Below are 12405 nucleotides of genomic sequence, written 5' to 3' on the forward strand. Positions count from 1 at the left end.
CACTGAGCATTTAACCAAAATCATTACTTTTACTACGATTCAACAACAAACTCTGTTTATTGAAATGTTACCAACAAAGATCTGCTGAACACGTTATTACAGAAAGATAATAGAAAAACTGAGAATAGTATAAAAGTGATGACAGAAACAGAAGGTCCCTTTGAAAAAAACATACAAGAACAATGTCTGAACAAAATGCAGGTTAAGGGTAAAGTGTGTGTTTTAACATAAAAACATCATGTTTAAATATACGCACAGTTTAGAGCTTTTCAGATAGAAACAGAGCAACGACAGTTGACAAGAACACTTAAAACTCAGAGCAATCAAAACATGTTAACCTCTTATAAACACCATCCAGTTTGGAGCTTCAGAGTCGTCATACTAGCAGCTGATTCAGCTCAGTAAAGCGACAAACTGAAACCCCGACTGACTGAGATCGGGTCCATGAAAAGATGCTACAACAATGTAAGTGACAAAACAAAGAACTTAGAAAATTATGGCTGCTTCTTAATGAGAAAAGGAAAACCGACTGGCAGGTTAAAGCTGCATGTTATATAAAAATATCAAACACTTTGGAAGTGAGAACAGAGTAAACAGAGTTAATACACTGGAAATTCAAGCACTGAAAACTTCATGTGGGTCTTTTAAGACCTCGGCACCAACAAAATCACCTGAATCAAGAGTTGTAAGTTACAGATAATATTTGTTAAAACAATCTTTGTATTTATGAAGTTGACGTTGCTGCTTCCAAATGAACAAAATTCAGCTGTAAGGCGTCGGACTGCCAGCTTACAAACAAGCCTTTGGGCTCTGTAATCAGTTCAGACACTGTTGACCAGGTTACCTTTCTCCTCCTTCTGTTTATCCACGGCGAGGCTCATCGCCTCCAGAAACCTCTCCAGAGTGACTGTCGGAGTCTGCGGGCGAACAAAACAACGCTTTAATGCACGATGACTCAAGTTTTCAATTTTCTTAGCGGAAGAAAAACAAACGCTTGCCTTTACAAAGAGTGCATGGGCGAGAAATGGCAATTTCCTGAGCGCTCTTCCACTCAAACCTTTGCTTTTTCTGGAAATGACAAATATAAACAAAACATTAGTCTCTTGTGGCTGCAGCTCCCACTGACGCCGAGCGCTCCGAGTCCAGCACAGCCACTGTGATTTGTGGGGTTTTGTACTCACAGAGCGATGTTCCTCAGCTTCAGGCTGTGTTTGGACATCTCGCTCTCCGCAAAGCTGATGGACTCCAGGTCGTTGATGGTGAACAGTTGCTGCCGCGGGAAGATGATCTGGCACTGCGTACGAGGTTGGATTGTTATTACCAAGTCCTTTCTTTAACTAAAACTGCGAAAAAAACTAAAATGTAGTGTTGTCTGTACGCTCACCTTCATCAGCTCCTCGAGCGAAGAGAGGTAGATGTTATATATGCCCTTCTCAGACGGAGGTCCGATGTACTGCTTGATGTCCGCTCGGTCCACAAAGGCCAGGTCGATCTTCTCCGTCACGTTGGAGGTCGTCAGGATCACCACGTTGGAATATCTGAAAAATACATGAACACCGACAGTGAGAATGTTGACTGAAGTCGATACATCAGTGTTCTTGTGTAATTTTTGCACCGTTTGATCTGGTCCAGCTGGGTGAGGACGGCGTTGACCACCCGAATGGCGTCGGACGGCTCCGTTCCAGCCTGGCAGGCATTTCTAGCTGCCGTTAGACTCTCCACCTGTTCATTCAAAACGGATTCACAACAGAAGCCGCTTCAATCACACAAGTTACAACACAGAGTAGGAGGGGGGAAAAAAGTTACTAATTAATTTGAGGAATCTCTTCATGAATCGCCGGAGGTTACCTCATCGATCAGCACAAACACCAGGCTGTCTTTGTCGTCGATGAACTGTTGGATTTTCTGAAACATCCTCGTGACCAGCTTCCCGCTCTGCAACCAAGAAGCGTGATGAGCCGGGAAAAACCAGCATCGGTTCAGTGTGGAACAAAAGAGGCTCCGTGTTTACCTCGGAGAACCACTTTGAGAACAAACTGTGGCTGTTGATCTCCACAAACTGTCCGTAAGAATACCTGCAGGCAGGAGAGCGGCCTTTTGAAGTGAGACGAGCAGGTGTGGGGACAGCTGAAGCCCTCTGAATGAAACGGGGCTTGTCTTACCGACTCGACAGCCTGATTGACAGTTTCTGGGCGAGAGCTTTGCACAGCGAGGTTTTGCCGGTGCCCGGGGGTCCTGAGTGTTGGCCCGCACAAAGACACCACTCAGTTACCGTACATCCATCAACACACGCCACGCGATCTCAATTCGGAGTCATTGGAATGATTTTACCGTGAAGCAGCACGACGCGGTTCCAAGAAACCAGGTTACTGTCGACATTTTTGTCGGAGAAGTAAATTGTTGTTGTGACATAATCCAGCAGCTGGAGGAGAATCCACAGCAGAACGTCAAGCACAACAGTGAAGACCGACGTTCTTAAGCTGAGACTCATTATTTTACCTGTGTTTTAACACCAGTATCGTAAACCAGACTGTCCCAAATCCCATGAAATTCAGCTGTGAAAAAAAGAATCAGGACATTATAAAGGTAAATACAGCAGAACAGGAAATCTCAAACCACTTCGGACTGTTTGTAATATTCACCCATTCATTCACATGACAGTAGTTCTGATGCAAGGCGCGTGACCTACATTGAGAGCATTATGGGGATCAGTTTCTTTCCCGAGTGCATAATGACAATAATGAAGAGGTGAGACGGGTGACTGAACCGCCAACCTGCTCTACCAACTGTACCAACCAAAATTACAAAAAAAATATTTGGAATTTTCCTGTCTTCATGAGTACATGGCCTGCATGGTACTGTTTTATCTTGCATATTTGTTATTTTAGTGATTGTATTTTGTATTTTCTATTTTGTACAGATTATTTTTATGTGAAGCACTTTGTGACCCTGGTCTGGGAAAAGTGCTATACAAATAAAGCTTACTTACTTACTTACTTACAACTGGTTTCAAGAAATACAGAGTTTACTGTCAGCGGTTCCTCACGCAGAAAACAAAGCTAAGGCTCCAATAAAGAGATCATCCATTTCTGACTCGAATTTCATTTTGGAGTTTTGTGAATCTGCTGAAAAATCCAAACTCTTTTATGCTACAGTGTTTCTTTTTGGAGTTGTGTTGGCAAAAGGCTGTCACTTATGGACAAGTTTTCACAAATTCACCTTCACGGTACCTGTTTGAAATACAAACAAGTTATTTCCCATCATTTTTAAGTAACGTCGTATCTTACACTTATTAAATGCACACATTCCGTCTGTCCTCATTACTAGAAGCCCACAAATACTAGAAGTAGGAAATCCAGATGTTGGGGTTAATGTGTGATCCTGTGCAGCTGTCACCTGCTGGGAGCAGCCAGTGATTGGCTGCTGAAAGCTCCTCATCCTCCTCCAAAGTGAGCATGCTGGGTCCGTCCGCATTCAGAGTGTAGATGTAAACAGAGACTGAGCAGCTCTTCAAATCAAGGGGCTGAGAAAAGAAAAGAATCACAATTACTCCTTTACGTCAGGATTTAAAAGGTATAGAGGGTGAATAGGATAAAAAAAATAGTACAGACCGGCGCACTTATTTCTTCAAGATCAACCACAGCGATGAACTCAACATGTTTTTGAAGGAAATCATCATCGAACTCTGTCCATCTGTAGTTTCCAAAGACCATGCTGTGGCGATTCAGCAGAGCCTGAACATGAACCCTCAGATCAGACAGTTTAGCTGTGCTGAAATACAAACAAAGGCAGAAAGCAAAATTACACAAAAACATGGGAGTTTAAGACAGCAAACATTTAACCATTCTTGAAAAAGTGCTGCCACATTAAAAAATATACTTCAACATATACTAGAGAAATTTTAAATTAATGTTAATGTCTAATCTTTCTTTACTTTACCTGTTATTGTTTAAAAATCCTGTTTTCAATGTCATGATGTTATTTACTTCCTTTCCTTGGCTGCATCTTGTGTGTGAAGATTACAGTATGAAGAAAGCTTTTTTAATTCTGTTTTGGTCATTTAAACATTTTATCTTGTTTAGCAGTCTTCTTAAAAAGCTCTTTTTACATTCTTGTCATGTTATTTCTGTGTCTCTTTCCTTGTTTTGTCTTATCGCTGTCCAAATATCCCCGTGAAGCACTTTGAATGGTTCCAGTCTACATGATGAAGTGTTATGAAAATAAAGTGGCTGATAAAATCAGTGGCTTCCATTCATTTCTATAACTTGAAAAAACAATCATAACAAAAGTTGTCGCTTGGCCCTCCTCTCTAAAAATCTGATAAAGTCAGGTTCCTCTCTAAAAATCTGATAAAGTCAGGTTCCTCTCTAAAAATCTGATAAAGTCAAGAGCCACAACTAAAAAGCACATTGTCGAACCTGCGCCACAAAAATCTGACATTATTTTGCCACTGAATTGTAACAACACAGAAAATTCAACATCTGTCCACTTGCATTGGATGAGAAGGTCACTCAGAGTACTTTTACCTCAATTCTACTCCGTGTAATTATATATACACAATTAAAAAAAAACAGTTCACTGGTAATTACGTTTCAATAAACTATAGGACCACAAGCATTACCGCCCCCTAGTGGCACCTTCAATTCTCCTACAATGTGCTCGGCTTCCAGCTTCTGCACAGAGCATTTCATAAATCAATATTTCCAATAAGTCAGCATATTAGTGTCAGCTGTTACCCCAGAGCAAATGTCAAAAAACAAAAAAAAAACAAAACTCAGAACACAAAGAATAAATGAGTAACAACAACCAAAAACGGAGGAGAGGGAGGAGAGTCCTTTTTGTGCAAGTGTAATTTGTCATATTCAAGTGATCTTTACTTCTGAAGTTGCCTACAATAGTTCAAATTTTTAATTCACATTTACGTCTTTAACTACAAAATGATGTATTTATGCATGTTTGTATTTTAAAGTTCACATGAATTAAAAAAATAACCTTATTCCAAACACTTTAACTGTGGGAAACATTGTTTAATAACAAGCTTACAATAGCAATGTTTGCAAGCAAAAAGTTATTATGAATGTTTATTGTTATCCCAAAGAAAACTGAAAAACTTGTTTTCCATTATTTTCCTTCTCTTTAAACTTGTGAACGACAAAAAAATATATATAAATTTAAAAAATGGTGCATTTTCTGATATTTTGGTGTCGCTCTGCTCTTCTGTTATCTCAGTGTTGCATTTTGCACATTAACATTCAAACATAGCAATTGTCTCCACTTGAATTACATAGAGATGTAGAGAAATGAATCAAAATAGACAGCATGGGCAACAAAACTTTTCAAAATCAGAAAGTGAGAATAATGTTACACACCGCTCATTGATTCAAGAAGCCATCGCAATATGGCAATATAGTAAACCAAGAATAATATAAAAGTATTTCTTCGAAAAGCCAATACTTTAACTCAAGAGAATGTCTTATCAAGTCAAAGTACATTAAGCGGCTGTCTGCCAGTACATCACATGTATGAGCTCTTATGATAAACAGACAATCTATCTTTCTGTTGGGGTGAACAGATTTTTGGTTAGGGTTTTCTTAGGTATTCCAATTGTTGTGAAAATGTGACTCAGCTGACATAAATAGTAAACAGATGTTCAAACGAAGTGTAAACACTCACCTGTGGGATTTAACGAGGACCTCCACACTGATGTTCTGTTTGATTACTTCTTCCATTTCGTCACCCTCCATTGGCAGAAAACTGTCGACATCAAACCAACATTTAACATCTTTAAACAGCCTCGTATCTCCCACTGAGAGCTTGACAGAAGCTTCAATATACACACACAAAAAGCATTCGCCCTGCCAGCGGCTACCACGTTAGCTTTCAGAGCTACATTAGCCTTTGTAGCTAGCTGACACGACCGGATACTGTTAACAACACAATAACAATTTCTAACCGCACCTTACAGTATCGACGCTGCCAAGTTTGAGAGAAATATCTTTAGGCCAGTGACTTTATGAAGTGTGTAGTGTTGACGGAAAAGCCGAAGGCTCAGTCAAATCCAGCGCGCTGATTTCTGACACCGGAAGTACAACCCGCCGGCTCGAGGTTTCACTTCCGCTCACCGTTTGTCGTTTGACTGTCATCCCTTTTTACTACGGAGATAAAGACGCGGCTACTGCCAACCTACTCGGAATAAACCCAAGAAAAGCTCCCATAATCTCGCAGACATGGGGAAAAAGCATAAGAAGCACAAACCGGAGTGGAGAACAGTTGATGGTAGCTGAACAATCTGTTTACCTTTTGTTTAGCTAGCTTCATTTTAGCTTAGCAGCGCAGCACGGGTTGAAGAAGCTGCAAATTTGTAGTGTTTGTAAAGAGAAAATAATGCATGCAAATATCTTTAGTTTTTTTCTCTCAGCTGCTTTGACGCAGTCCCCTCTAAAATACAAGTTTGTAACAGGATAATGATCATGCGATACCCTGCTGGTTTTTAACCACTTTAGCATGTTTTTACAAGTTTGCATTTTCTGGGTGCTCATGTATGTTAAATTGTAGCTTTAGTTTGTTTGCGATCAACAGCATATACTCGGGTATGTTTCAACAAGTTACTGTAAAGGTTCATTAAATTAGATCATCTTCAACTTATGCTCAAGAAATTGAAAACATCCACATTCACATTATTTACGATTTGTATTGATTTTTTCATAAAATGTTACCATGTTCAATTGAAATAAAGTATTTTCATTTTATTGTATATAATGACGAATATATCTGAGGTTACACACAGGTCTATGTGGAATGAAACTGAAAAGTTGAGGATTTTTTGACTTGTGCCAGACACTGTTTCACAACACAGAGGTGTCAAACATAAGGCCCGTGGGCTAAAACCAGTCAGTGAGAAGCTCCCATTGGGCCGGCAACACCTCCAAGGAAATTGTATAAAAATTCAAAGAAATCATAGGTCTATTGGCTTTGACCCAAGCTGAGATATCAGTGATGCTGCTGTGGAAAATGCTGGTTCCAGTATACATCTGAACGCATTGTGTTGAAAGGATTTCTGTTTTTTCTACAGTCTCTCTCTCATTTTTTTTTTTTCTGTTTTAGACTATGAGGACAAAGCTCTTGAGAAGCCACTGAAGCTCGTGCTCAAAGTGGGAGGGAGCGAGGTGACGGAGCTCTCAGGTTCGGGTCACGACTCCAGCTACTACGATGACAGATCGGACCACGAGCGAGAGCGGCACAAGGAGAAGAAGAAGAAGAAGAAGAAAAAGTCTGAGAAGGATAAAGACAAATATGTAGATGATGAGGAGAGAAGAAGGAGAAAGGTTAGTGGACAGGGGACGATAATTTTTGCCCTCAACGCACTGTCCTGTATGTAAAGCTGAAAATTGTCTCTTTTAAAGGAGGAAAAACGTAAGAAGAGGGAGCGGGAGCAGAATGAATCAGAGGCGGCAGCTTTGGCTGCAGCCGGTAGCGGCGTGCCGGTTGAACCATTCACACTGACCAAAACCATCACTATTGCATTAGAGGTGAGAAAAGGTTTAAAGATTGAAGTTACTTTATTTATCTTCTTGTTTACATTGAGCCAGTACACCTGTCAGCAGTTAAAGTTCATATTTCTTCATGGCATCAGCCAGAGGAGAAGAAAAAGAAGAAGGAAAGGTTCGACATAGAGCCCGAAGTGGAGGACTTTCACCCCAGTGTCAAGGTGGACATCGAACAGCAAGGAGACCGTCCAGTCAGAGCGTGCAGAACACAGCAAGGTAGAACCACCTTTATTAACACATGATCAGAAAGATCATTTTGCAAGCTGAGTTTTTTTTTTAAGCACATATGAATCATGTGAATCGTGTGTATGAACATTACTTTTTTTATGCTTGCACATTGCAGAGAATGAGTCCACTCCTCGACAGCAGCTACTGGAGCACTTTTTGAGGCAGCTGCAGAGGTGAGGAATGCATGTACACATATTCAAAAGAAGTGAATCCACCTGTAATGTCATTCTGACTGCTCTTTAAACATTATATTCCAGCTGCATGTAAACATGTAGTTTAATTCAGTATACAGGTTAAAGTGTCAGTGTGAGAAAGGTATCAAGATTCATTATATTCTTCTCAAGATAAAAACTATTTCGATTTTGAATATCCAAATATTACAGAGATTACATTTTATGGTGGGACAGTGGTACACGATGATGTCCAGGCAATCTCAGTAAGAGGTTTGATCAATATAGAGAGTTTGCATGTTGAAAGATGAACCATTTTGCCAAATAATGAAGTTTATGTGCTCAGTAACACTGATGGAGCGCCACATATCTCTCCAGGAAAGATCCCCATGGATTTTTCTCACTTCCAGTGACTGACGCCATTGCTCCTGGTTACTCCGTGATCATCAAACATCCCATGGACTTCAGTACGATGAAGGACAAGATCAGAAACAACGAGTACAACACAGTAACAGAGTTCAAGGTGAGCTTTCCTTTCGACGCATTCTCATCTTTAAACATTGTTTCTTTTTTAGAATTTATTTAAAATCTTCATTTTTCTTTCCTCCTGAAACACTCTGGCCTTCAGGCGGACTTCAAACTGATGTGTGACAACGCCATGGTGTACAACCGGCCAGAGACCGTCTACTACAAGGCTGCCAAGAAACTGCTTCATACAGGATTCAAGATGATGAGCAAGGTGATGAGGACATACAGACAAAATAGCGACGGATTATTTACTCCATTGAATTGCACATCAGATTTTTTTTTGGATTTCATTACATCATTCTTCATATGTTTTGATGTGATCTTTTTGCCCTAGTTTCATTTTCATTTTCAAATAATTGAACACTTGGGCCATTATTTGTTTGAACTGTAATGCTGTAAATAAATCAGGGATGAATACAGTTTTCTGAGTGATAATATATTCTCTGTTGATGGTGTTTTTCCTCTGTTTCCAGGAGCGGCTCCTGGCTCTGAAGCGCAGCATGTCTTTCATGCAGGACATGGATTTCACGCAGCAGGCCGCCATTTTAGGAGACGAGGATCTGACGGCCGATCTGCCTCCTCCGGAGACCATCGCCATGCCGGTGGAATCAGCCAAGAAGTCCAGGAAGCAACCCGCCAAAGACATGAAGGAAGTCATCAGGTGGCTGCCATTTTATCCAACTTTTTCTGTTCTTGTTTAAGGAGCAACAAGTCGTCCTCGACAATATGTCCCACACACAAAACTTACATTTAACTATATTGATCTATGAATTTCAACTCTGGTCAGAACCTGATTTACTTATGTCAGACATTATCAAGCTTTTGTTAAACAAGAAGTTAATTTGAGGCTTCTGAGAAATCTGAAAAACTGCTGGACTTTTCTTCTTATGACTGAACTTCCTGAATAATCGGTTTCATATCATGTGTTTCATACTGGTCATTGTTTTTATTACATGTTGTGTTGGCTCTTAGTCTCAGTTCTCACCAAATCAAGCCAGTTCTTCAAAGAAAAGCTACTGATTTCGTAACTTTGTCATCTGTGGTAGTTACCTGTACGAGCCAGAGGGGAACGCCTGCAGCCTGACTGACAGCACGGCGGAGGAACACGTCCTGGCTCTGGTTGAACACTCAGCAGATGAAGCTCGGGACCGCATCAACAGATACATGCCCAACTCAAAGGTTCCCACACTGCTCACTCACCTCATGTGTTTTATCAGATCCTTTTTGACGTGAATTGTCGAGGTGGCAGACAGATGTCCTCTGTCTGATAGGAGAAAAAGGAACTTCTTACATCACGATGAGGTTGAGGTTTGCCTGCACTGACTTCCTGTTGTCACTTCTGTGTGTTTTAGATGGGCTACTTACGTAAAGACTCCGACAATTCCCTCCTTTATACTGTTGTGAATCAACTAGATCCAGATGCAGAAGGTTTGTTACCATTGAAAAACCCGTTACACGACTTTGCATGTGATCACATATCATTAGAATAATAGTTGTTTTTTGTGGGTTTGTTTACAGAGGAGGAGACTCATAAAGTGGACCTGAGTTCTCTTTCAAATAAGCTTCTTCCTGGATTAACAACCTTAGGCTTTAAAGATGACAGGAGACATAAAGGTAAGTTTGAGTAGTAGTTTCAAATTAGGCATTGTCAGTATTATTTACAAAAAAAAAAATTCATCCGATTTTAATTTTTATTGTTGCTCTGTACAGTGACTTTTCTAAGCAGTGCCTACAACGTTCAGAGTCTTCAGAAGAACACGATCTTTCCAGACCTGCTACCAGATGAGATGGACAGTCTGTATTCAGCCTATGGAGATGACACAGGGGTGCAGTGTGCTCTGAGGTAGGCCAGCACTGTCCGACATGCACAACTTTTAAAAAGCTATTACCAATCATTTTTTTTATAATAATAATAAATAATATGTGTGTGTGTGTGTGTTTTTTTTTCTCACACTTGAAGCATCCAGGAGTTTGTGAAGGGCTGTGGAAGTGTCACTAAACGCTGGGTCGATGGGTTTCTGGACAAGATGACGGGCAATGATCACTCTAAAGCCGTCAATCAGATACGACAGGTACTGTATCTGACAACAGTTCCGTGCATTCAGTCGTTTCCCTGCAGCATGCGCTCACCTGGCACAGTTTTTACAGTCAAAATCATTAAATGCACTTGATCTTACGTTCCAGAAAAGAAACATGATGCTGAAACCCGATGAGAACAAATCCAACATCTGTGACATGCAGGTACGCTGCGATGAGCCATGAAACGAAGCGCCGTTAGAAACATTCTCAAACTGAATCGATTGTTTTAAGCTGTGTGTTTTTTTTGTTTAGATTTCAGATGGTGGCGGTCTGGGAGAGAGCAGCTCCGTGTTGGACTTCATGTCAATGAAGAACTATCCTGACATGTCGCTGGATATTTCTATGCTTAATTCATTAGGTGATGATCATCCGCTGAACGAGTCACAGTCATTTAATCATAGTAAGCAGAGCAAGTCGGAGCGTGTTTAAGCACCCTCTTGAATATGTTGTCAAAAATATTGCTTTGTCCCCTGTTTGACACACAGTTTTCATAAGATTAGAATACACAGCACAGCACAGACCCACAGCTGAACACACAAGTAAAGCAAAACGCAGCAGTGAGAGTGAGCAAACTTTTTGTTCACAAAATAGCATCAAATTTAAAAACATGCGTGCTCCCGCCTGCTAAGTGTGTGGCCTAAGGAGCAACAGACTTTAGGATCTGTGTCTTTAGAGAGTCTAAATCAGGATTTCAGTTTCCATATTTTCAGAAGGTTTTTGGTTTCCTGGTTTTCATAGATTTAATAAAAAGTACATTAGACATAAATATTGTCATCTGTGCACTGAAACAAGGGGGGAACATTAAAGTTATTTTGTGTGTGTTTTATTCATCTGGCTCAATTGAGATCAAATTATGTGTTTTGTGGCCCCTGAAGAAAGAAAGTGTTTCACCCCTGCTCATACAACTGAACATACAAGTAGAAACACAACTGATTTTAACACAATTTTACAATCTATAATTTTACTTCAAAGCATCAGAAAAGCATTGTACCTTTTAGTTCACGTCATCTTCTTTTGTGCTTTGCCCTTTAGGTAAACCCGTGAAAAAAGAGCCGGGGAACGAGGAGGGACAGCAGCATTTCGACGATGCAGACAAGCTGCTGCAGGAGTTCCAGGAGACTCAGGTGGACAGAGTCGGCTCCAGACCCTCGTCCAACCTGTCCTCTCTTTCTAATGCCTCGGAGAGGGACCAGCACCATTTAGGTATGTCCAGTGGAAGGCATTTGTTGTTTTGGATTCAACAGTGCAGTTTTATTGGTATTTAAAGAACAGTAACATATGAATTGCACGTTTCCCCTCATCCACAGGGAGCCCGTCACACCTCGGCGTTGGTGACCAGTCTGAAATGGTTCATGATCCCTACGAGTTCCTGCAGTCTCCGGAGCCAGAGGGCTCATCGAACAGCTGACCACACACACTGTCGTTCTGTTATCCTGGTGTTAACAGCACCGACTCTCCAGTGTTGGACTGCTCAAACACTGTGGACAAACAGGAGCATCAACCCTCCTTCAAAGACTGAACATAAATGTACATACTAGTGTCATTTGGTAGATTGGTTTTGTATGAAGAAACACTCAAATAAATACTTGTTTATAAATGTCTGTGGTTCAATGTGATATGAGTCTTTAAACTAGCCATCAGCAATGTTCACACAGTAGTGTGAGTAAATACAGGAGCCAATAGTAGTATTAGTCTAAATGTGACTCAATTCCAGCTAAAAGATGTTGTCAGAATGTCCCACTGCAGAGTCCTCAGATTCCTGTGGGAGTAAACTTTCCCCCAGAGGCTTTAAACAATGAGAGTTATTGTAAGAAGAGTTTAAATCTGAATGGACCGGGTAACCTTGAGATTGT

General features: G+C 40.6%; 2 protein-coding genes across 2 annotated transcripts; one reads left to right on the forward strand and one right to left on the reverse strand.

The window, feature by feature from the left end:
* Positions 1-44: 44 nt before the first annotated feature.
* trip13 (thyroid hormone receptor interactor 13) lies at positions 45-6096 on the reverse strand. The gene is made up of 14 exons (XM_030102549.1): positions 5959-6096; positions 5674-5754; positions 3612-3771; positions 3397-3523; positions 2500-2555; positions 2332-2422; positions 2163-2235; positions 2012-2075; positions 1849-1935; positions 1616-1722; positions 1385-1538; positions 1182-1294; positions 999-1068; positions 45-917 (listed from the first exon to the last, which is right to left on the reverse strand). The coding sequence occupies exons 2-14, from the start codon at positions 5742-5744 to the stop codon at positions 822-824; spliced, it is 1269 nt and encodes a 422-aa protein (XP_029958409.1). The 5' UTR covers positions 5745-5754; positions 5959-6096; the 3' UTR covers positions 45-821.
* A 131-nt stretch (positions 6097-6227) lies between these two features.
* brd9 (bromodomain containing 9) lies at positions 6228-12153 on the forward strand. Its single transcript, XM_030102523.1, has 17 exons — positions 6228-6276; positions 7105-7325; positions 7404-7529; positions 7634-7763; positions 7891-7948; positions 8324-8468; positions 8574-8684; positions 8947-9134; positions 9520-9652; positions 9826-9901; positions 9992-10087; positions 10184-10316; positions 10434-10545; positions 10658-10714; positions 10805-10910; positions 11585-11755; positions 11860-12153. Exons 1-17 carry the CDS (start codon positions 6228-6230, stop codon positions 11958-11960), a joined length of 2013 nt encoding a protein of 670 aa, XP_029958383.1. The 3' UTR covers positions 11961-12153.
* Positions 12154-12405: the final 252 nt, after the last annotated feature.

This window comes from Salarias fasciatus, chromosome 11 (genome assembly GCF_902148845.1).
Source record: "Salarias fasciatus chromosome 11, fSalaFa1.1, whole genome shotgun sequence".
Classification (NCBI taxonomy): domain Eukaryota; kingdom Metazoa; phylum Chordata; class Actinopteri; order Blenniiformes; family Blenniidae; genus Salarias; species Salarias fasciatus.

What these genes read in the sequence shown, in the direction of transcription:
- trip13 (XM_030102549.1), bottom strand. Translation starts at nt 5,744, where the DNA reads ATGGAGGGTGACGAAATGGAAGAAGTAATCAAACAGAACATCAGTGTG. An exon ending in TTGAAGAAATAAGTGCGCCG is followed by an intron (nt 3,524 to 3,611) that starts GTCTGTACTATT and finishes TTCTTTTCTCAG; the next exon opens with CCCCTTGATTTGAAGAGCTG. An exon ending in CGCTCGAGGAGCTGATGAAG is followed by an intron (nt 1,295 to 1,384) that starts GTGAGCGTACAG and finishes CCTCGTACGCAG; the next exon opens with TGCCAGATCATCTTCCCGCG.
- brd9 (XM_030102523.1), top strand. Translation starts at nt 6,228, where the DNA reads ATGGGGAAAAAGCATAAGAAGCACAAACCGGAGTGGAGAACAGTTGAT. An exon ending in ACACAGTAACAGAGTTCAAG is followed by an intron (nt 8,469 to 8,573) that starts GTGAGCTTTCCT and finishes TCTGGCCTTCAG; the next exon opens with GCGGACTTCAAACTGATGTG. An exon ending in CCGTCAATCAGATACGACAG is followed by an intron (nt 10,546 to 10,657) that starts GTACTGTATCTG and finishes CTTACGTTCCAG; the next exon opens with AAAAGAAACATGATGCTGAA.